The sequence below is a fragment of the Terrapene carolina genome, unplaced genomic scaffold (genome assembly GCF_002925995.2).
Source record: "Terrapene carolina triunguis isolate 2854851 unplaced genomic scaffold, T_m_triunguis-2.0 Scaffold97, whole genome shotgun sequence".
NCBI classification, from domain to species: Eukaryota; Metazoa; Chordata; order Testudines; family Emydidae; genus Terrapene; species Terrapene triunguis.
The window spans coordinates 21,315,188-21,340,207 of record NW_020664448.1 but is presented as its reverse complement, the minus strand read 5'-3'; the positions used below and the strand labels follow the sequence as shown (position 1 = coordinate 21,340,207).

Below are 25,020 nucleotides of genomic sequence, written 5' to 3'. Positions count from 1 at the left end.
CCTCCTGAGGCCACGCCCCCGGCCAAAACCTGGAGTCAGACAATGGTAAAACCGATCCAAGAACAGTCACTGGCCTGTGGCTCTGCTCGCTGGGGCATGCCGCCCAGGGCAGGGGATGGGTCCAGGACTCCAAGGCTCCCCACAATGGTCCAGGCTCCCTGGGCAGCTCTTACTACTGCCTAGCTCTGGCTTAGCCAGGGGCGGGGCTTGAGGCAGGAAGAGGAGGAGTAGGGCCTCATGGCAAGGGGGTGGGGTAAGCCCTACCTCAGCTCCCCACATATACACACTGGGAAGAGGCTGACACCACCCTGAGCCTTGTGCAGGCTCAGGGCAGTGCTGCAGGGCATCTGGGACAAATGTACCTTTCAGGATTGTCCCACCCAATTAGGGATGGGTGGTCACCCTAGAAGTGCCCCTTTGAGCATTTGGGGGGCATTGGTGTAGGTTTGTCCCCTTGAAAAGCTGTTAACCTAGCCATATCGCTGGTGTCCCAAGGTCTGGAGCAGCAGGGATGCAGGGTCCTCCCCGCCATTGGCAGCCCCCTCAGACCAGGTGGCTCTGTTACCAGGTGCAGCCTCATGGCTGCTCTATCCTTGTTCAGCTACAGATATTACACCGCAGGTCCTTGAGCTCCCTCGGGGGGGAGGGGGGGAGCGGCTACTGGGGTCAGCTGTTTCACACACACACGCACACCTGTGGGTTTATCAGAATCCCATACCTGGAGTGCCTCCACTGGTTCCCTTTCTCACACCCAGGCTTAGGACAGTCCCCTTGGTGGTCTCTTCATAGCTGGACCTACTGTCCACAAACTGATGTGCCAGTCAGCCAGCACTACATCGATTCTTAGGTGCTCGATCCACTAGCCACATATTAAGCTCAGGGGGTCATATTTCATAGACTTGCTCTAAATCAATCAAATCATACAATGATTCCAGGGTTGTACTTACAGAGACGACCTGCGCCTGCGGATAGTGGGGGGGTGAGAAGGGGTAGAGTGAGAGCAGTCGGTTTCAGCGGTGTTACTGAGTATGCTCAGTCTGTGTGAGCAGTTTCCACACATGGCTCTTGGATTCTGCTGGTCAGAGGAGTACCATACTCACTGTTCCTGGTCTCAGGCCTACTGAGTACAGGGACACCCGTGCCGCATGGACAGCAGCATGGAACATTCTGAGCCAACGGCTTGTTTGTTCAGCATTCACAGGTGAAATGAGGAAGAGGAGAGAGAACACGTTCAATACAACTAGGGTGACCAGACAGGAAGTGTGAAAAATCGGGACAGGGGGTGGGGGGTAATAGGCGCCTATATAAGACACAGCCCCAAATATCGGGACTGTCCCTATAAAATCGGGACATCTGGTCACCCTAAATACAACTACAGGAACGCACAAAACACTTGTGGCGCAACTTCCTGATCGTAACATCCCAAAACAGTAGCAGAAAAACCTGGTGGTTTGGTGACTGTCTGGGCTAGATCCTCAGCTGACAAAGTGGCAGCGCTCCGTTGAAGTCAATTAAACTGTGCTGATTTATAGCAGTTCAGAATCTTGCCCTCTGACTTCAGCTGATGACAAATCAGATCATCAGGTTCAATGGCTGCTGTTTAACATCATTTTAAAATTTCCCAAAAGCCCGAACATATCTCCTGCCAGTACAAGAAGGGCATTGGGTTTGGAATGTTGACATTTTACAACCGCCTTGAGTCTCTTGGGCAGCAGCGTTACATAGGAAGTCAGTGTTTATAGTCCCATTTTTGTTTACCACTGTCCGCTGCAAAACTCTTGCACAACAGGTTGAAGAAAGTTCAATGCTGAGAAGAAACTGTTCTTTTCTGTTATTGTATCAGCAACTGAAGCTCTGCCAAGAGACAGCGCTCAAAAACATTTTCAAAGCTGACTCTGGTAACTTTCAAACAAGGCGTTGGGTATGGCATGAAATAAGAACAATAGTTAATTGGTTTATAAAAAGAACAGAAACCACTGGGTCCGCCGAACAATACTTTCCACTATATAGAGATTAATGTCATTAAGCCTCACTCCCTCTGCCTTCACACTAAAAGTCTCTTAGGGCTCTATGTGCACTGGACCTCAACCACCCCACTTTTGGTTTCATTTTACACCACTTTGCTTGCCAACAGTGTCACCATGAGGAGCATATCTGCCTAAGTGCTGTCTGACTGCTTTTCACAGCAGTAGGACCTGGAACTGGCACACAGTCATCTACACCAACCTTTAGTTCACAGCAAGCTGGGGTGTAAATCTACCCTGCCCAAATATACCGCACATTAAGAGTCTGGGTGGAACCTGTGGGCATGCACTAAAAGTTCCCCAGTGCGCTTTGAGCTATGCTGCATTGAAATGGGAGTAGATGCAAGCACACTGGGGAACATTTAGTGTGCTGCAGCAAGGTCCACACGCACACTTAGTACACAGCAGGTTACTACAGGGTAGCGTGACACCCCGCTTGCCACAAACTGTTGTCTAGACCAGTGGTCTCGAAACTTTTTTGATTGCGCACCCCTATCAGTAAAAAAATTTTGAGCACGCACCCCCTGCCGCGCCGGCTCTATCATTTTTGCCAAAGCAAAAAAAAAAAAAAAAAAAAAGCGCTCCTCCTGCCGCGCCCAAGGATCCTCTTGCGCACCCCACTTTGGAGTCCACTGGTCTAGACAAGCCCTTGACCACAATGTCAAGCTGCACTGCACTGATTCATAGACTTAAAGACCAGAAGGGACCATTATGATCAACTAGACTCACCACCTGCATCACACAGGCGGGATCTGAGCCCTGGGGCTGCAGGGAAGGGACTGATCAGGACTCTGAGCCAGCTCTTTCTGAAATACAACATCTGCTCCGTAAAAATCCCAGACGTTCCTCTTTTTTTGAAAAATCAACCCAGAGCGTGGAGGATCAAACAAAAGGAAATGTCTGGGAAAACTGGACGTATGGTAACTCTTATGCTCATGGCCGGCACGTAAACACCCCCTTTGGGAAGGCTAGACCCCCCAGCCATGGCCCTTCTGCTGGAGGCCTTGCCCACCAGCACTGTGAGCCCCCTCACAGCCAGATGAGCCCCAGCCAAACTGCCCCAGCTCCAGTCCACCTGCCCAAGCTGAGCTCCCACTGCCTTCAGGGGAGAGGGGGAGCCAGGGCAGGACCTCAGGCCATGGCCAGGGCCACAGCCTAGGTTAGGGTAGGCTTAGTCTTCTCTGGCCTGATATCTGCCACCCACACTTATGCTCCCAACCCCTTAGAAAATTTTGCATTTTTGTACAGTTTCTAAATTCTGCATATATCGTGCTTCTGCTTCCAGCTGTAGAGATTTTAATGTCTGCAAGATGTTGAAACTATGAGACCAAAGGCACATGAATAACTACCACCAAATTTCTCTAATCCCCAGACAAGACACCCGCTTACCCTGTATAAAAATCAGTATTGGTTAGCAATTTGGAATACTATAGGTAAGGCAGCTGAACTTATCAGCACTCCTGCAAACTCTCTCTAAGTGGTCAGTAGAGGTCCCACTGATCCATGAAAGAATCCTCGATTCTAATTTGCTAATTGGGCATTAAGTAACTTAATAGACTTTAAAGGCCTCATATATAATCCTGTGCACTACTACCAGCAAAATTCTTTCACAAACTGTCTGAAGTCTCTCAAAGAGGGCAAAAGGGCATGACAAGAATTTCCAAACTGATTTTATTTTTCTACATCCGATTACTTTAAAGAGGTTTACCCAAATAACCCTATGTGCCAGATTTGAAGCAAAAAATTGTATTGCAAATGTGGGGGAAAGGGGTTGAAGAGACAGAAGAACAAAAAGTCTGGTTTATATAAATAGAAATAAATGTATCAGCCTTAACTATAGATGAGCTATCTCTGCTCCATAATAAAAAAAGTACAATGTTAATGGAAAATTAAAACAGCTTTACACTAGGTGGCAGCATAGTGTCTTTCTAACTACATTCAATTTTTTACCAGCAACAGCTAGTGGGCCTGTGGAACAATTGATGCAGGAACAGAGTTTTTCTTACAATATTGTATTCGTTCAAATGAAAACAAAGAACTCTGAGGTGGCATTTTAGTCAAGCTAGCAGTAATTTCTAAGTCAGTATCTCCAGCATGCTAAAGTTTCTTCCCTCCTACAGTTGCCAAATGGATTTTAGGAAATTAGATGGCCTGGCATTCTATCCAAGGAAGAAAGTATTTGGTAAGGTAGGACAAAGAAATAGAGATGATAGCCCGGATGCATTTGTACTTTTTGTCCCTCCCATCCAGCTTTGAACCTGGTTAGGCAACCATGTATTTATCCATGGCTTAATCTCGGTTGTAGCCAAATTGGTTTATACGTCTAATTAACTAGGGATAAGAACAGGGCCGGCGCTTCCACTAGGCGACCCTAGGCGCTCGCTTAGGGCGGCAGGACGTGGGGGTCGGCATTTCACCGCCCTCAGCGGAATTTCGGCGGCGATTCCTCTGGGCGGGAAGAAAAGCGGCCGCAGAAACGCCGCCGAGAACCAGGACCGCCCAGAGGGGTTTCTTCCGCTCTGGGTCTTCGGCGGAAATTCGGCAGCGGGTCCTTCACTCGCTCCGGGACCCGCTGCCGAAGTGCCCTAAAGACCTGGAGCGGAAGGACCCCCGCTGCCGAGAACGCAGCTTCAGAGGAGGAGCTGCCGCTGATTACTGAGGAGGAGCGCTGCCGCCTAGGGCGGCAAAAACCCTGGTGCCACTCCTGAATGAGAAGGCTAAAGTCAGGTTATAAATCTCCTTTTAGGCCAGGTAAACAGCTTCAGTTAAAGTGGTGTTTCTGTATTAGGCAACCGAACAATACTATAACTTGGTTTAGCCACGGCTGAGTTTAATCAAGTGGTCTCAAGCTCAATTTACTTTACGGCCAGTGCCAGTCCTCAAATCCTCCCAGCGAGCCAATAATGTCACTGAAGATGGTGTTCAGAAAAGAAAACATTTCTATTGTATTTTTTATTTCAAATGTCTTAGAAATAATAAAACTGTCATACAACTTTATACAATTCTTTGCCTGCCAGAGAGTTTTTAGTGTTTACCAGACACCTGGCAATGCTTCAGTTCTGTCAGTTTGGCCTCAGTGACCGAGCAGTTGAAACCTTCAAGTTTGCAGCAAGGTGTGCATCAGAGAGTTGTGTTTGGTATTTTGACTTGTTTATATTCATTGTGAAAAAAAGGGATGCTGTCTCCATGGCTGACTCTGCCTGGTGACTAGTGATGTTATCTCTTTCCCTCTCCCCCGGCCAATGGGAGCTGCAGGAGTCGGGGCCTGCAGCAGACAGAGCTGGCAGTGTGGCTGCACACATCTCTCCTCCGCGGGCCGCACTGGGGAGGTTCTTGGGCTGCAGATGGCCCGCGGGCTGGGACTTTGAGACCCCATGGTTTAATCTAATCTGTACCAGTGCAGTTGATTCCACAACTCACTTCAAGGTCCCATCTACATAGGATGTACGGTCAACTGGCATTTTAGATGCCTACAATGTACTGATGTTGTCTATGTGCATAGAACTGGTTTGTTAAGGAATGTATGTGTGATGCTGTATAAAATATGGGCCCTGCTTTGGGTTTATAAATCTATATTACGTTAAGTCACAGACCCATGCTAGTCAACTTGCCCAGCCTATCAGCTGGCCCCTGAACAACCCCATATCTGAAAGGGGTTATATCTGTTAGGATATAGATATTCAAGCCTGTGTGTAAAGGCCTATACTTTAAGAACGTAGGTATATGTTTTCATTTAGCTACTTATAGAGGTATAAAAGAAAGAATCTGTGTAAGGGCCTTCTCTCACTGTGGCAGTCTGAAACCCTGTTCTTAGGCCAATGCCTTTGGCTAAGAGGCAGACATAAGCTGGGAAGCCTGCAGTCACATCCTCCCATTCCAAACTAGCCCTATTGAAATAAGGCAATCGGGGGCTATTCGGAAGGTGATCCAATCTATCACGCCCAGAGAGAGGGAAGAGCCTAGAAAATGTAAAAGGAAATTTAATTTGATAGTTTTCTGTCTGGTAAGAACTCACTTATCAATAGACAACAGCTGGGAAACCTTTGTCTGTATAGATGTAGTTGTGAAATCCTCACTTCTGTATTGTTTTGTCATTATAGTTCCCACTTTGCTAAGTTTATTTGCATGGTCTCTGTCTGGTTCTGTGATTGTTTTGGTCTGCTGTATAATTAATTTTGCTGGGTGTAAACTAATTAAGGTGGTGGGATATAATTGGTTAGCTAATCATGTTACAATATGTTATGATTGGTTAAGATATAGCTAAGAATATTAATATATAAATTAGGGGAAAACAGGAAGTAAGTTGGGATTTGAAAATAAGGAAAAAGGAACTTGGATGTAAGCTTGCTGGAAGTTCACCCCAATAAACATTGAATTGTTTGCTCTCTGTTCATGCGAGAAGGACTAGGGAAGTGGGAGAGTGAACGAATAAGCTCTAACACTTGTGCAGCCCATTTATTTCTTCTTCAATTAAGACAGCAAGATAAGTCCAAGCAGTACAAAACACTTGCCAGGCCTTCCTGCCAACCATCCAAAAGCAACACGTTTGTCATGTCAGACAAAACAAAAATCCCAAGCCCAGTATGTGGAAGCTGAATATCTTTGGGAATGGTACATCACATACCATATTCTTTTGGCAGCAGCCTACTTACCGGACACCCAGAACATGATTGCCTATGCCCGCAGTAGAAACTTTGCAACTGACCATGAATGGGAGTTGCATGACTAATTGCAGACATCTTTGGCCAATGGGTACCCTCAGTGACTGAGCTTTTTGCATCCCACACCAATACCAAATGTACCCTAATATTGTTTGAGGGGATGAGTTGGAACTCAATCATAGGGGGATGCCGTAATCCTCAATTGGTCAGACTAGACAAATTATGCCTTCACCATCCCGCACTTACCACAAGTGATCCACACGATCAGACAGAAGGCAACAACCATCCTCATAGCCACATTCTGGCCTCACCAGTTTTGGCTTCTGCTCCTCCTCTGCATGTGGAAGTACCCTCCACCCCCCCCCATCACGCTTCAAACATTCCCAGAGGTACTGGCCCAACACAATGGCAGACTCAGATACCCCAACCCCACACTCTTCACCTGACAGTTTGGTTGTTGGATGGACACCTACACTAGCACAAGAATGCTCTCTGGCAGTAGGAGATGGCCTCAAGCAGCAGGAAGGAGTTTACGAGATGCTCATATCAAGCCAAGTGGAAACATTTCACTTCCTGGGCTACCAGCCAGGGCCTTGTCCCTGAAGCTATGCACATCCTGGTACTCCTTGAATGTTTCCTTTAATCGGAAGGACTTAGGACTGACCCTCAGTTCCATTGAGGTGCATACAGCTGCCATTAGCACCTTTCACCCATCGGTGGATAGTCGTTCAATCTTTATCCACCTGTTAACTCTGCAGTTTTGCCACCTGCAAAAATAAACCTCCTATTCAACTGACTGACCCCCCCTCCTACCATGGGACCTTAACTTAGTCTTCACCTCGCTGAGGACGTATGGTCTCATGATCACTCTCTCTCCTTTCCATCAAAGTTGCCTTCCTTGTCGCCATTACATTGGTTAGGAGGGTTGGCAAAATAGGAGCCATGATGGCTAGCTCCCCCTCCCCCCTTTCCATAGAGAAAAGGTCCCTTAACAATTCCACCCCAAGTTCCTCTCCAAGGTGGTTTTCCAATTCCACCTCAAATCAACCCAAATATTTACCTACCTTCTTCCCCAAACCTTACACCTCAAATGAGGAAGAAGGCTTCACTCAGATGTTTGAAGGGCATTGGCTTTCTATCTTGACCGAACAAAGCCCTTTCGGAAATCTCCCAGGGTTTGTTGCCATAGCAGAGAGAATGAAAGAACAAACCATTTCCACCCAGAGAATCTTCAAGTGGATCTCAGTACATAAGAGCATGTAATCAATTATCGGAATGATCCCTGCCTGAAGGGATTTGGGCCCATTCCACAAGAGCACAATCATCAACTACAGCCACACTCCACAACGTGCCTCTCGCAGACACATGCAAGGCAGCCATGTGGAGTTTGGTACACACCTTTTCCATGCACTATGCTCTAGTGCACAATTCCATGACAGATGCTTTGTTTGGAGCAGCAGACCTCCATTCCAGTCTCCTTGCACCATACTCCCACATAGGTACTGCATGTTAATCACCCTCCCTGGAATACAATAGGGACCATCACTCGAAGAAGAAAACGAGGTTGCTTACTATAACTGAAGGTTCTTCAATATGTGTTGTCCCTATCTATTCCAAACTCACCCTCCTTCCCCTCTGCTGCAGAGTCAACAGCTCTGTGGTAGAGAAGGAACTGGAAATGCTGGCAGCCCGACGTGCCCTTTATCACCTGGGGCAAGACCACAAGGCCAGATGCACAGACTACTGAAAAGTACTACTTTCAAAAGCTCTGGCACCAGGTGCATGGCACATGCATATAATCCTCCGTGGAATACAGATAAGGACCACACATCTTGAAGAACCTTTACTTACCTGTAACTGATCTTGTCATCTTAAAAAGGTTACCACCACTACTGTCCAGCTACCTGGTTTCTAAGGTCATGAGTGCAAGTCCTACACCAGGACTTGGATTCCTCCCCAAGGACAACACAGCAGCAAGTACTAGGGGCTGCTCCTCTGTTAGGTGCATTTTCTTCTTCATGGTACAGACCAATACAGCTAACAAAAACTTTTCCATTGTCACTGCAACCTATACAAAAATTTAAGCTAACTTTGGGAACATTTTGTATTAAAAGTTTTCACTTCTAAAATAGTTTATTGAAAACATTTTAATGCTGTTTTCATACAATTAAATATCAATTATACACACACATTAACAATAAGACTTATAAGACTTCTTATAAGGTCTTTTCGTAGTTTTTTTTTTTTTTTTTTAAAGTCTTGATACAACCAGAACAGCTGAAGTAGAAGATCCTGTAGTTTTACAAGTATCAATCAAGTGTCAATTCTAAGCAAGTCTCATGAAAATGCTTTAGTTATTTAAGACTCAGCTTTAAAATTAAATGTATTAGAACACAATGCTTCACTAGTAAAGGATTTCTTTTCAAATTAGGATAAAGACATGTTTATGCGATCTCTTCCTTATTTACTAAGACTTTCTGAAAAAAGTTACTTCAGCAGCAAAAACAAACAAACAAACAAACCAACCAACCTATTTTTCCCACCATTTTTTAATAGTTACTTACACAGGTTTCAAAAAAGATCTTTGGCAGCATAAGGCCTAGCATGCTCACACAACAGTCCACTATTACCCCATAAGCCACATTAGGCAAGTAATTTATCCATCATCTTCTTTACTATAGTTTTCCAGTCTTAACACATCACTGGGTTAGTCTTGAGCATTGCTAAGATACACAGGAACAGGAGTTTGCAGGTTTCCTCTCATGAAAGAAATGTGCGAACGGTACCCTTTATTGTCCCCCTGCAAATAGGGCATTTTCTTAGGGAAGGTGCACACTCTTTGCACACCACTAAGTGACCACATGGAATAAATACAATAGAAACTTCTTTGTCCATGCAAACTTTACAGGTTCTTTCCTCCTGTAATCTTCTCAGTTGTTCTTCCATGGGTAACCCTGAGAAGAGAACAAACAAACTTAACACCACAAAGAAATCTTCAAATGGCAGAACTGATTAGAGATGGGAAAGCAATAAAATTCAGTATGACTGCCACCCAGTACAAAATATGCCTTGTGAGGTATCATTTAAAAATGACCACCACACTGATCATGGATATTCTTGTGTAATGTATGCCAGAAGTGCATCTTAAGAGTTATAGAAATTATGACTAAATGTGTTTACCACACAAGTCTGGGGAGGGGGGTGAACCAGTTTCTGATAGACAAAGGACAAGCTGATGCCTTGTGCCAGAGGTCAAAGTTGACTGGCAATCACCTGCCAAAGAATAGCCACTTGACAATGAAGGGATGCAGAAACAAATTGATCTGCATTTCAGCAAGGAACAACATAGAACCTCTTTCACCATGCGACTTCAGGTCTCCATTCTCAGAGCTGGAATGAACTTTATCTAGGGGTAACCTTCAGGAAAATGCATTTCAAAGGGTGACTGGACTATAAAAGTGAGGGGCAAAAACACCCCAAGCTCACTCTCTCTCCCCTAAGACAAAGGAACAAGCCCCTCGACTTTAGTGGGGGAGACCCTGACCTGAGAATTTGGTCAGCCATGTTGCTGGGATCATGTGGTAAGGATTTTACTTTGAACCCAGTCTAGCTTGTTAAGTTTTAGCTACTAGAAAGTGAGTATTTTTATTTCTCTTGTAACTATTTCTGACTTTAATGCCTTATAGTTGTACTCACTTAAGATCTCTAGTTAAATAAGCTTGGTTTCGTTTGAATTAAAGAATAAAACAGTATTGTTTAAAATGAACTACAACGGACCCTCGCTAAAACGTGCGCCTACATAGCACAAATTCATATATAACGCGGTAGCAGCCATGGATCCCAAATTTAATTACTTTAATTACAATTCATTTTAACGCGATCCCCGTGTTAACGTGGTACCATGCATGGATCCCAAATCCCGCATTCTAGTGAGGGTCCAGTGCATTTGGTAACTAGTTAAAGTAGCAAACTGTTGAATATTGACCCTTTGCAGGGGCAACGGACCTTTAATATCCGAACTGCCCAGGGAAGGGCTGCATAGTGCAGAACACAGTTTTGGGGAAATGTGGGACTGGGATTGTGTTGAGGTCACTCTGCAAGTAGTAACCAAGGCTGGTGGAAGCCAAAGTGTGACAGGAGTGTTGCTAACAGGCTGCTGGAATCAGAGCCACCAAACCAGGGCTGTAGCTATACACAGACACTCAGTAACTTGCATGCTCGTAGGCTGTTTGAGAGCAGCACAAGTTGGGAGCTACAACAGCAAAGCATTATGAGGCACTCAAGGTCACAGGGCAGGTGGTGACAACCCCTGACTAGTCTGGATTACACCCCAGAATGTGACAGTGTCAAAGAGAAAAATTTGTTTTGAGAACCTGAGTTATTGCCCAAACCACTCAAATGAATAAAACTGAAGATTTACCTGAAGTGTCTTCTGTGGGGACATACTTCATGTTTTTTTCCACTAAAATGACAAAAAGGGAACATTTTAGTCATTGGAATGATCTACGTTCCAGTAGAATTTTTAATTACTGCTTTACTACTATACCTCAGACTATTACTAGAGCCCTGCATGGATACAAAATTTATATCTGCAGAGCTGCAGGGCTCTCCTAGGAACCACAGCGACGAAAGCAGCAGCATGTCAGGCCATTGCTTGCAGGACCCAGGAGAGGCAGATCGCTGCATGAAAGGGATTCTTGTCCAGGAGCGCGAGAGCCACTTGCACAACCAGGGACAGCTGCTGGTGAGCCTGGTGCCCACCCCAGTTGGTAAGGCTGGGGGCTGGCTCCTGCGAGCAGCAGCCCGACATACTGCAGCTTTCACCGTTGTGGTTCCTGGTAGAGTCCTGCAGCTCTGCAGATATCCGCTTTATATCCATCTGCAGATATAAATTTTGTATCCGCGCAGGGCTCTATGTATTACTAAGAAAATAAAGATGGTTAGACTTAGGAAATCAGTTCATCAATCTTCTGGGGGAAAAGAAAAAAAGTACATCTGTCAGTCAAACTCACCAAATAAATCTTTGTACAACATAGGATCACACTCTCGCAGGCAGTTTCGGAATATGTGGGCTGCTGCATTTCCTTTCACTAAAATTGTATCAATCAGTTCCCTTGCTTGCAATGGCGTTTGGGTTTTTTGTTTAATAACATCATGTTCAAGTTCAGTTATCACTTTGGCCGATAGTAAACTCTCCAGGATAGGAAGCACACATGTCAAATGCTGAAACAAAGCCATTCGATTCTTCCGGATTAAGGACAGGTCATCTTAAATTCAAGGGGAAAATTCAGTAAGTTACAAGATTTGAAGTTGCATTGTTACTATTAACTGATGAGTGCTATAAATTATAAGAGATACCTTGATTCTTTTCATTCCACTTCCCACTCCATATCAGTAATACACACTATTAAATAATTACTACAGACTTCACATATCACATGAGAGGCAGACAAGTAGTTTGAGTATTGTGAAGTTTTACAAAGTCCCCCTTCTCCTCCAAAGTAGAAAGGCCACCGTATACATTATTTCCCGACTCAACAGTGAAAGGTATATTCATTGCACAAGTGGAATGCACAGACCCAAAGGCCTACATGTGTCACCACCACTGGCTTATCAAAAACAAAAGTCAAAAATCACCGCCAGTCAAAAATACTGTTAAATCTGTGTGGACTAAATATTTTTTTGAAAAAAAACATAGGGACAGAGTTATGCATGGGGAAGACCTAAACAGTACAGAACACTCAGCGCAAAAAAACCCCAAAAAACACCCACACACCACACCAGACCTTATTGTACAATTGTGTTTTATATTCTCCAGATTGTGGCTGTCCAATTTCTACTGTGGTTTAATGACTAAAAATGCACCAAGTTGTGACATCTCAGCTGTTGGCATATAGTGAGCCAGGAGGACATACACAGCACTTTAATATGCTGTGCTACAGAAATTATGTTCATTAAGTCATGGCTTCTACTGTTTTTCAAGAGTTTCAAAGCCAGACTGCATGCTTGTGAGGTTTTGAAACAGAAAAGCAAATATTAAAGAATCAGAAGTATAGGGCTGGAAGGGGTCTTGAGAGGTCATCTAGTCCATCCCCCTGCACTGAGGCAAGACCAAATATACCTAGACCATCCCTGACAGGTATTTGTCCAACCTGTTCTTTAAAAGACTCCAGGGATAGGGATTCCAGTCTCCTTTGGTAAGATGTTCCACTACTTAACTAATCTTATTGTTAGAAAGTTTTTCCTAACATCTAACCTAGATCTCCCTTACCGCAGATTAAGCCCATTAGTTCCCTACCTTCAGTGGACATGGAGAATAACTGGTCTCTGCCTCTTTATAAAACAGACTTGAAATATAGTATAACGCGACCTGATCTAACACGAATTCAGATACAATGCGGTAAAGCGGTGCTCCGGGGGGGCGGGGCTGCGCACTCCGGTGGATCAAAGCAAGTTCGATATAACGCAGTTTCACCTATAAGGCGGTAAGAATTTTTGGCTCCCGAGGACAGTGTTATATCGAGGTAGATGTGTATACGCTATTTTATCTGTACCCATTTCCTCTCTCCCCCTCCCATAGTCTTCTCTTCTCAAGGCTAAACATGACCAGGTTATGGTTTAAAACAAAAAAATCCCACAAACTGTCCTCATTAACCAAGTTTAAAAAAAACCCACAACACACCCCTAAAATTCTATTAGTCTTTTTCACAAGTGCATCACATGGTTGACTCATTCAACTTGTGACCCTCTAACCCCCAGATCCTTTTCTGCAGTTTTTCCACTTAGCTACTTATTTCTCATTTCATAAATTGTGCATTTCACTTTTTTCTTCCCAAGTGCACTTGTCTTTATTATATTTCATTTTGTAGGTTTTAGATCTGTTCTCTAGTCTGTTAAGGTCATTTTGAATTCCAATATCCGCCAAAAGTGTTTGCAATCCTTCCCAGCTTGGTGTCACCTGCAAATTTGATAAGTATACGCTCCACTCCATTATCCAAGTCATTGATGAAAATACTGACTAGCACTGGACCCAGGACTGACCCCTGTGGAACCCCACTAGATACATCCTCTCAGTTTGATAGCAAATCACTGATAACTACTCTGAGTATGGTCTTTCAGTCAGTCCACCTGCCTTATAGTCATTTCACCTAGACCAGTGGTTTTCAATCTGTGGTCTGCAGGCCCCTGGGTATCCAGAGACTACACCTAGGATTTCCAAAGGGGTCTGCATCTCCATTTGAAGTTTAAGGGCCCCAAATGAAAAAAGGTTGAAAGCCACTAACCTAGATCACATCTCCCTAGTTTACTGATGAGACTGTTATATGGCATTGTGTCATAAGCCTTACTTGAAAAACCAAAAAACAACCAACATCTACCACCATATCTATTCCTCCCATCCCCAAGTCACTGGGCTAGTAACCCTACCAAAGAAGGAAATTAGGTTGGTTTGGCAAGATTTGTTCTTGGAAAAACCATGTTGACTATTACTTATTACCCTACTATCCTCTAGGAGGTTACAAAATGATTGTTTAATTTGTTCCAGTATCTTTCCAGGTATTGAAGTTAGGGAAACATTGAGGACCTGGGGAATTAGAGACCAGTGGGCCTTTCTAAAGGTGGGCAAACATAGTAGCTTTCTTCTTTGCTCCTCTGGGACCTCACCTGTCCACCATGAGCTCTTGAAGATAACTAATAGTTCTAAGATTGCATAAGGAATTAGCTGAAGCACCTTAGGGTGAATTTTGTCAGACCCTGCTGACTTAACTACATCTAACTTCAAAGAATATCAATTAAAAAATATATATATATATCTGGTCTTGTACATTAATCTCCATGTTTTTATTATTGCTGAGAAGTCACAGAGTTGACCAGTAGTAACGTCAGGAGACCGAAATCATATTTATAATTGTTTCTATGTGGTGGAAGTTTTACTATATAGAGGAGTCACAGTTTTGGTTTATATGAAGGACCTAACACCACATATAGGCATATGGACAAAAATATGGTCTTGATCCTGCAGAGTATTGTGCAGGTGGACTCATGGACCATATCGAGCCCCAGTGAAATATGGGGTGCATCACTGTAAGGATAATTCCAGGATTGAGGCCTAAATTCCACACTGATATCCAGATGATACAGTGTTAATCCTTTATATTTACCTTTAAAAAACAACAAAAAACATTACCAAAGCTCATGAATACAAGTGTCCCCAGAATTAGATCAAAAAGTAAACAGATTACAATGGAACAAAGAAGACAAGTGTATTACTACTGCCCTATGCATACCCGATGCCACTTCTTCAGATTGTCTCTCCTTCTCCTCTTCCCTTTTTTCATCTTGTGCAGTAAGCAGATCGGACACAAGATCATTAACGGTCTTGTAATTTTCCTCAGTCGCTAAGATTTTACTCTGAACTGTCTGCTTTATTAGTCTTCTACTAAATCCCATCTCCAAGGCTGCTTTAACCACTGGGGTGTTCATCATGATTGCATCTTCTGAATGGCCTTCTCCAGATTCAGAATGAATAGCTATTAATGAAGGGGAGGGGGGAAAAAAAAAAAGAAAAGATACGTTAGATGATTTGAAAACTTTAGATAGATTTAGCGTAAAAAAATCATTTAATGACATGGGCCTAACTTTTTAAAATCAAGATATTTTTACTTAGAACTCCTGTTTAGAATTTTATTAGACTGGACTTAAACAAAAAAAGCTTTGTTACAGTAACAAAGATCCAATTTAAAGCAGCAAAAGCAGGGAAAACCCAGAGGTCACGCCATTGTTGAATAGCATCATTAGATTAGAACTAAAAAAAAAAAAAAAAAATGGTAAAAAGTTAGTTATGGAAATACCTCCCTTTCATATGGTATACCAAGTTCTTGAGTCGCATCTGCATTAATAGAATGGTTACAGTTCTACTATTGGTCATCCTTTTCCTGGCACGTAGCTAACTAAGCGTAATAGTTGGAAATCTGACTCATCTCACTGCCTCAGCAGGGGCCACTGCCAGTATGGGGAATTCACCCCCAGAGAAGTCAGACAGCAGTGTCATCATACTTGGGTATTCCACTGAAGAAGAGCAGCTTTACAGCCCCAGAGGAAGCTGTCTAGAAGGCTGCACTTCTTCAGTATGTCCCCAGGCTGGCTTGGCCATTCCCTCCCTCTTCCTGGCTACTGCTGCCCACTTTTGAAGTCGCTGACATAGCTGCAGGCCCCCAGCAGGGTAGGGTTGTAGGTATCTTGTGTAATCACAACAGCCTCTAAGGAGCTGTGATACCAGGATAGTCTATACCCTGGGTTACTCTAGCAGAAGCTGGTGTAACCAACAATGAGTCCATTGAATCCAGTTAGAGAACATGCAAACAGAGGCAAACTCTTCAGAATCTATACAGTATGTATACAAATCCCTAGTATTGTGGAAATTATGAATGGATGGGAAATTTCTCTTGCAACAAACTTGAATATTGTAGTATAAAATTTCAAACACACCTCACTAACATTTTAAGTACACTATACAACTGACAAAAAAAAAAAAAAAAAAAGCTTTGACTTGCTGGGAAGCATTCCAATGCTGCTACTTTCTAAAATGCTATGAATTGCTTAGCAAGCTAATTTTGGAAAGCATCCATACAAAAGTTCTATTTATATTTACATTAAGTTTGTAGGTTTCAGAGTAGCAGCCGTGTTAGTCTGTATCCGCAAAAAGAACAGGAGTACATGTGGCACCTTAGAGACTAACAAATTTATTAGAGCATAAGCTTTCGTGGGCTACAGCCCACTTCTTCGGATGCATATTAAGTTTGTAAGCGTGCTGAAAGTCTTATCACTATGTAGCTTGAAAAACATTAACTAAAATGTACATACTTGGTGGATTGGCACTTTCGTCCACAGGGGTATCTGAAGTTGACAAGAGCTATGGAATGTAAAGGAACAGCATTTAAAAAAAAAACAGTCAGCATCCTTTTCTCTTTGCATACAACGCTGATAATTCCAGTATATGCTTTTCCACAAAAATTAAGTGATTTACAAAAGGAAGAACTAGGTACAAATAGTGAAGTTACTGTAGCATTTAAGAGCCCCTAACCAGGGGCCAGGACCCCGTTGTGCTCGTCACTGTCCAGCCACACCCCACCCAAAGATTTGCAATTAAGAATTTTAACTCAAATAGCCTAAGTGAAGTATTTGTAGATAGAATTATACAAGTCTTACAACAATTTGTACTGTGAATGTGCATTGGGGTAAATCCAGGCAGTTTATACCAACACAAGCTTTTCTCTTCTAAATGAAGTTACTCACTATGCCTTTTGTTTATGCAAAAATAACTTGTTACAAACAGCTTAGTTAAAAAAAAAAAAAGTCCCACAAGAGAGGCACCCAGAACCAGTTTCTGTACTAGCAGGTACTAATCTGAATTAGTCACTAAGCCTTGTGTAATCAGAACTTCACTTCTTTATACTCAGTCTAGAGCTCTCATTGCCTCACACCAAGTGTCCCAAGGTTTGACTGTAAATGGCTGTGATGCTCTTCAAATGACTCAAGTCCCAATGCTACCAGATCTATTTTCAATATCAATTCTCAAAAATACAAAAACTGCTCATGGAAGATGTGCAGAGAGTCAGTTTTGAAGACCATCAATTAGAATTGGTTCATCTCATTTTCATGTAAAGCTGTTCATTCATGAACTATCAATCAAACTTAAAACTCATACCTGCCAAACTACTTAGGCTTGGTCCACACTGGGGCGGGGGATCGATCTAGGAAACCCAACTTCAGCTACGAGAATAGCGTAGCTGAAGTCGACATTTCCTAGATCGAATTAAGTTTACTTACTGCGGGTCCATGCAGCGCAGGCAAGCTCCCCCGTCGACAGCGCTTCCTCCTCTCGGCGAGCAGGAGTTCCGCAGTCGACAGGGGAGCGCTTCTGGGATCGATTTATCGCATCCAGAGATCCCAGAAGATCTATCTCTACCCACCGAATCAGGCGGGTAGTGTGGACCTAGCTTTAGAGCAATATCTGGAAAGTGGGTAGGGGAAAAAAAAAGTTATGTACCACCATCTAATGCTGATATTAGCAACCAGAAAGTTACATAAAAATTCTAGTTTACCTGTTCAAGGAGATGTGGGAATCTTGCCTGAATTTGATTGACAAACTCTCGTCCTTTTATTCGCAGTAGATACTCACATCTAAACATTAACAGAATATAAATGTTTGTCAAATTACAATATTTATTTCTCATATATACTAGTTAAGAGCCATACAGAATAAGAAGCCTACAATACTGTGCTCAGTTAGGCCCCAATTCAGGGAAGCACTTACACACATACTTAAAAGTTAAGCACATGATTAAGTCCCAGTGACTTCAATGGAATTTTAGCACATATTTAAGTATCCTTACTGAAGAGGGACGCTTTGCTGAATCATCTTAATATGGCCTAATTTCTGTATGTATCAGATATAAATATGATCTCATCAATACCAAAGCATTCAGTAATAGATACCTTTTAGTGTACAACCTCAACAGCTTTTAATCTCAGCCAATACTCCACCCCTCCCCCCAAATCACTCAGTGTCTACAAACTAGTCTAAATTTAAAAACAAAAAACCGACCACAATGAAATAGAAAAAAAAATTAAAGGTTTTAAAACACTTTGCACTAGTAAAGCAATTTAAACTTTACACAAGATAAAAAATACACTGATAAAGTTAATAGGGGAGATGAACAAGGAGCTAAGCAAAAGTTGGATGCTGAACTTAAGTTTAATAGCTGATGGTAAACTGTGTCAAAGTTTAGCATACAAAACACTATTTTTCCTGTACTGTTCTCAAATTCATGAAAGCTATTTAAAAATCATTAACATGGGGATATTTTCAAAGGTACAAATAGCAGTTGTGTCTTACTGACATCTGTCTTTGAAAATCTCCCCCATAGTTATTAGTGTCATTATTTCTCCCATTTTATTATTCAGCAAGAGAGATGTTCTCACTCAAGTCTTTCCATCTGGAACACAAAAAAACCCTCTTGTAGAGTGACAATTTCAAAAGCACTCACATTGGCCTAAGTCTGCTCCCACTGACAAATTTCAAGATAAAAATTATAGGGGAAGGTCTGAAAGGGCTCTGCATTGGCCTAATTCTTCCACTTACAGAGCTTTTTAAAGTTACCTTGGAAACCATTTAGCATGCTCAATCCATGGATCATCTCCAGACTCCCAACACCTTAATCCACCATCACAGCAAAAACATTTGACATCATCATTACGACCTTTAAAAGCAAGTTTACAAAGTATTCAATAAGTGTTCACACAAGCCATTGCTTATATTTATGTTTTAGAATTTGCTAAACTAAGACATTAGATATGTTAACTTTTCTTACCTACGTAATAAAACCCAGCATTTGCAAGCTGTTCAGGTCGAACTGGAATTCTTGTTGGCCAGTTTATGAATGTTTTAACACGAGCCACGTGGGTTTGCATGCTCTGGTTAGAAATGCTGAATATTGGTTGGTCTCTAGTTTTATTTTGCACAAAAGGGCAGTTAGGAAAGTATCTCCGATGCTCTGACATGGCATTATCCTTCGGTTCCCAGTTACTTAGTTGCCCCCCACAGGTAAAGCAAGCAACTTTGTCTCCTGGCCCAGTATAGTAAAATCCAGCTTTGGCCAGATCTGTTGGTGATAGAAATGTCAGGGGCCATGTCTGAAAAGTACATAGTCTAGCATCTTCTGTGCTCATTGCAGGATTATTAAAGTTAGGTCGCAGGTGTGATGGGTCCTCAACTGCCCTAGAAGTTACTGGTTCTTGAGGAAAACTGGAGAAAGTAGCACTGAAAAAGCCAATTTGTTCTAAGCTTGGAGCAATAGTTATGGAATGCAAAGATGGTGAAAGATTGTTTATTGTGGCTGGAGGTGAGAAGGCTGAATGAGAGGATGATCCAAGATTACTAACTGAAAGCAAATTCTGAATAAAGCTGCAGCTAGGATAGAGCTGTTTATGTTTTTCCAGAGCACTGTCGCCTTGTTTCCAGTTATCCAACATCAAGCCACAACTGAAGCATTTAACTTTATCTTTCACACCAGTGTAATAAAACCCAGCTCGAGCAAGACTCCTTTCAGACACTGGCACGTTAAGAGGGAAAGTAGAAAACGTGGACATTCTGTAGAGTTCACACGACAACTCATACTTCAGTTCACACACAGTGCTGTTATTCATCAGATTAGCCAGGAACGAGCTGCTTTCCACTAGGTTCATAATGAAATATTAGGGAAGAATGGGACAAGTCTTTCTCTGGGAGGTAGTTTTGTGCATGGAGGTGATTTTGAGTAACTCCCAGGCCATATAAAAGAGTAAGGACCTGAAAGTGAAACATTTTGGTTTGTATCACTGAATGCATGTGAAAGGAATGAATTATGATTAATAAACAGGCTTGATATATGTGGGAAGTCCTGCTTTTATTTTAATCTGCACAACTGCTTTTAATGGAGAAGTTACACAACCTCAACACTCTAGGAGGTACAAAATGTAGGTCAACTGGACTTTCCTGTCACAATACATCACATTTTCCTTAGTATACTGTACTTCTCATCTCACAGTCAATGGCACTTTGGTGCAGATGGGGGTGGGGTAGAACATATTTTTCTGTATCTCTAAGGGTGATCAAAATCCACCCCAATAAAGAAACTAAAACGGGTAAAACTGAAGACACTGCACCTTAATATCATGCTCCAATTTAAAATTAAGTGTTTATTTCATCCTAGATAGCCAATACGAATGCAGCTTTTATACATCTGTAAAGATTTTGTTTTGATAAGAGTGTTGCATACTTATGTTGAAATTCTAACCTGACACATTTACAGAGGCACAAACAGAACAGCCCCAAAACTTCTAAAGGTGTATTCGTATGTCAGATTGCCAAAACAAAATACCCTTTGTTTTAGCAATCCTCACCCAAAGATATGCAAGACACTACAAACAAAATTAAAGGTTATACTCAACTACCTTACATACAGCAGAGCTATAGCTCCAGCAAGAATGATTCTTGACCATAGCAGTGACACCACCAACTTGTCAGATACCCACTGGCTTGGAACAGACCCAGTGTGTTTTCTTCCATCACTCTCTCAACACTGGGCATCATAAACTTAGCCAGGTTGCTTGGGTACAAGTGCACTCTTATAACATTTAATACAAATATATGGCTTTATGTTTGAATATTCTAGTATTTTATATGGATTAATTAAAAGATCTCTGTAGGCCATGTTCAGAAAGCAAACAGAACTTACACTGGTCAATACAGAAATATATTTTGTTAACTTTAGTTTCTTTATTTGTGCACAAAACTACCTCCCAGATTTCAGACTGAAGTCCCTTTTAAGGGGCTTAGGCCTCCATACTGAGATTTGTAGTTCACAAGAAGAAATTGTAGATATCTGTAGTCTGAAACATCCAATTCCTTTGTGCTGCCAAAACCTGTAAAGGAGAAAAGACATTTTTCTTATAAAACAAGATAAATTAGGCATATTTGTTGTAGCTGTCATCTACAGTATTTCTCAAATTATAAACCTGTTGAACACTAGAATCGCAAAGCTAGTTTTTTTAATTGTTGGCCAGCAGGTTTCAGGATAGTTAATGAAGGTCACTTCCATAAACACTGACATCAAAACCTATTCCAACCCTGTACTGAAAAATTTGGAAAAGTGAATGATTTAATTTCACAAGTTGTCAAATATTTGGCAGATAGAGACTATAGATGAGTGGCCTGGTCTACATACAAAGTTGTACTGATATGATTAACAGTGTTATTTTACATAGCTTTAGTTAAGTTTAAAGGTGCAACCTAAACAGATACAAGCCAGGTTTAAACCAGTATAAAACAGCATACACAAAAGTTGCACCAATTCACCTAAACCAATTTAAGTTAAACAAGGGCTTGTCTAAACTCAAGAGTTGTCCAATGACTTGTAGAATGCTTTTTAAAAATGCCAAAAAACAAAAGAAAAAATCCCAAGCCCACAAAATACAACCAAAAATTCCAGGTGAGAACAGGAGATAGAAATCAGAATCTGTAATTTTAGGGTCTGGTTTTTTTTTTGCTGTGTTTCAAGCTTTCTGAAGTGTTGCACACTTTCATTAAAATACACACAACACTTCTTCCTATTGGAAATAGAGTCAACACAAATATGCTGCTACCAGGGTGACACCCCCCCCCCCCCAAAACTGTCTCCAAGCAAACAGCAGCAGCATACTCCCCACTTGTTTCAGTTTGGTGATGGCTCATTGATACCATGGTATTTAAATGATTAGGCACAGTGAGTTGGGGGAGCAGGAGACCAGCCTTCTCTTCTCCCTTCTGCCCCATCCCCCCAGCTCCTGACAATAGCTAGGAACACAGGAATTGCCACACTAGATCAGAACTATGGTCCAGCATCCAGTCTCTGATAGCTGCCAACACCAGATGCTTCAGAGGAAGTACATGAAACCCCACAGTAGACAGATGTGGGACAGTCTGCCTCGCATAAGGGTTGAATCCTAATCTCTAATAATTGGAGGCTGGTTTATGCCCAGAGCATGAGGTTTTCTCTCTCTTCCAAATCTTTTCATTTAGCATTAACTACTATTGTAACTCTGGATATTCTTGTAATCCATATAATCATCCAATCCCTCTTTGAATTGTGCTAAATTTTTGGTCTCAATGGTATGCTGTTGCAGTGAGTTCCACAGTCTAGTCACACACAGAGTGTTTTTAACTCAAGTAAAAAAGTATTTCCTTTAATCAATTTGCCACTTTTTTTTTTAAAAAATTTTCCCCTTATTCTTGTGCTATGAAATAGAGAACAGATGCCCCAGTCTAACTTCAACTTCACTTCTTATTCATCTCCTTTCTAAGGGCATGCCCACACAGGGCCAATCAGGAAAGTTAGGGTCAAATAACTGAAAGTATGAAGACAATGTGCATAAGTGGGTTAATACATCATGTGGATGCTTTTATTCAGGAGTGAAGTGGTCTTAGTTCCCTGTCACCAAATCCTCATTGAAGGGCATCACATGGGGGTTTCACTCACTTTAATTTAAGCGCACTGACATCACGCCTGCAGTTGATTTGCCTTAACTTTCCTGAGTGACTCCTTGTAGGCACTCCTAAAATAAACAATCCCAGTCTTGTAAATCTCTCTTCATGTATTTTTCCAGACCCTTGATGATTCTCATTGCCCTCCTCTGAATCCCCTCTACTTCTGTAGTATTGAGATGGGGCAACCAATGGTACACACAGTATTCCAGATGAGGACATACCATCAATTTATATTATGGCATATAAATGAGTTGAGATCACAAATTTAGTGGAAGGTGCATAAGGGGAGTTTTACCCTCCAGTAAGCATTATGTTGCATGTATCAAGCAACATCTTGTCCAATCACCGAGTTTGGTTAAGTCCCCCTGAAGTTCCTCACAGTCATCTCTGGACTTGACTAACCTTAGTACTTTAATGAGTCCATTATAGCTTTACTTACATTGAAAAGACCTCCACTTTTGTATTTATGATTTTTTGCTGTTTTAACTATACAAACATGAGCTCATCATATCCTACAATGACCACACATGCTTAACTTTCCACAGTGAATGGCCTCATTGACTTCAATGGGACTCCTTGCAGTGTGTAAAGTTAACCACATCTCAAATGTGCACATACCCAACAACACAGCCTTTTGCATTTAATAAAGTTTAAAATTAACTATATGCTTAAACTAATACTTAATCCTTCTTGCAGTTTTTGAAATTTTAGGCCTTCTTTTCAGTTAAAGCAAGAAAGGAATAATTATAGGAAGTAATTCACCACCAGCTCCCCCACACAGTGTGGGCACATGTCACCCCATCCTTATTCATCCACCCACCCTCATTAAACTCAAGTTTCAGGCAGCACCATCCACACTATGAAAGTCTAGCCATATCCACACCCCTGACTAAAGTAATGTTGCCAGTTATCACAAGTTGATCCCAAGTCTCATCCTGTTTACTACTGAAGAGAAGCAGTTCCATAAGAACCTCAGCTGCTGTTTTTTAAATAACTCTCAGGGTTGCAGAGGGCTTGGAAACGTGATGACCCCAGCGCAGCCTGCAGGCTCAAAAAGCCAATCCAAAATTCACATCAAACAAACCCAAATAATTATTTTAAAACCCATCATATTTTGAGGTCCTCAACTCACGCGTAGGGTTGGCAAGATGGTGTGTCTCTCCCTCACACACACACACACACTTAACAGAGTGCAACGTGCCTGGCACCGGCCAGCTCAGCCCAATCCCACCCTTTGCCAGCAGCTCCCGCTTCAGAAACCCACCCCCAGGCCCAGGCCCGCGTCCCCGCTCACCCGGCCCGCCCCGCTGCCCGCTGGCTAACGCCGTTACCCGTTATCACGCTAGTTGCAGTGACGCAGTCAGCGCCCGCACACAGCGCTCACCACGGCACGTATCCGCCTCACAACCCGCCATCTGGAGCCGCGGCGCACGGGAGCACTGAGGCCCCCCTCCCCCAGGGCACGCCCCGCCTCTCGGCTGAGGCTCGAGCCGCCCCCCCGGCTGCGATACTCACCCGGGCTGGGACGCGCGTAGTTCTCCGCTGCCGCGCCGGTCCCACACGCTCTATATACCACGGCCGGCTGGCCAGGGTCCCCCCCCCGCCTCGCGGAAACTCCCCCTTCCGCCCCCGCCCCACTCCTGTCAAACAACGTCCGGGGCCCCGCGCGGGGGAAAGTCCCCGGACGGACGGACGGACTGCGCATGCGCGCGACCTGGGCGGTGACGGGGCGGCCGCGGGGTGCTGCCAGTGTGTGGCTGTCGCGCGGGTCCCAGAGCCTGTCCCGTCCTCAGCCCGGCTGCGCCCAGAGAGCGCGCGCCCCAGCGCTCTCGAGGCACCCTCACAGCCTGAATCCTGCCCCCCCCGTCCCGGTCTATGGCATGAGGAGAGAACGAGCAAACTCATTACAACTGCCCCCAAAACGGTCCAGCTCCCCCCTGAAGCCTGTATTCAAGCACTGACCAAACCTGGACCTTTGCCATCTTCAGCCCCATATCCCACAGGGGTCAAGTAGGAATAGCCCCCTGCAGTCTCTGTTTTGGCAGTACACCATGGGGAGTGGGGCCAAAAAATAGCAGGATCCACTAGATACCTGCTTACCAGATCCAGGTTTATGCGGTGCTCATGCATATAAATTGGGGTTGGGTTGGTCAGTGCAGTAGGAACAGCTAGACTTGCTCCCTGGTTTGATGTACAATTTGGGGACTTGGGTTCAAAATGGTCAGGAATCAGGTAGAGCCAGCTTTTAGGGGAATGTTCAGGGGGCCGGCCA

General features: G+C 43.2%; 1 protein-coding gene across 1 annotated transcript; it reads right to left on the bottom strand.

Annotated features, from left to right (window-relative positions):
* Positions 1–9,208: 9,208 nt before the first annotated feature.
* LOC112117634 (inhibitor of apoptosis protein-like) lies at positions 9,209–24,346 on the bottom strand. The gene is made up of 10 exons (XM_024215665.2): positions 24,264–24,346; positions 20,962–21,148; positions 19,057–20,033; positions 18,846–18,945; positions 17,788–17,866; positions 16,547–16,595; positions 14,971–15,213; positions 11,698–11,952; positions 11,106–11,147; positions 9,209–9,639 (listed from the first exon to the last, which is right to left on the bottom strand). The coding sequence occupies exons 3-10, from the start codon at positions 19,928–19,930 to the stop codon at positions 9,446–9,448; spliced, it is 1,836 nt and encodes a 611-aa protein (XP_024071433.1). The 5' UTR covers positions 19,931–20,033; positions 20,962–21,148; positions 24,264–24,346; the 3' UTR covers positions 9,209–9,445.
* Between the last annotated feature and the right edge of the window lie 674 nt (positions 24,347–25,020).

Excerpts from the sequence above, each read along its gene's own strand:
- LOC112117634 (XM_024215665.2), bottom strand. The coding sequence starts at position 19,930 with ATGAACCTAGTGGAAAGCAGCTCGTTCCTGGCTAATCTGATGAATAAC. Across the intron at positions 18,946-19,056 it reads TGCTGGGTTTTATTACGTAG|GTCGTAATGATGATGTCAAA; the intron begins GTAAGAAAAGTT and ends TTGCTTTTAAAG. Across the intron at positions 11,148-11,697 it reads GTTGTACAAAGATTTATTTG|TGGAAAAAAACATGAAGTAT; the intron begins GTGAGTTTGACT and ends TTGTCATTTTAG.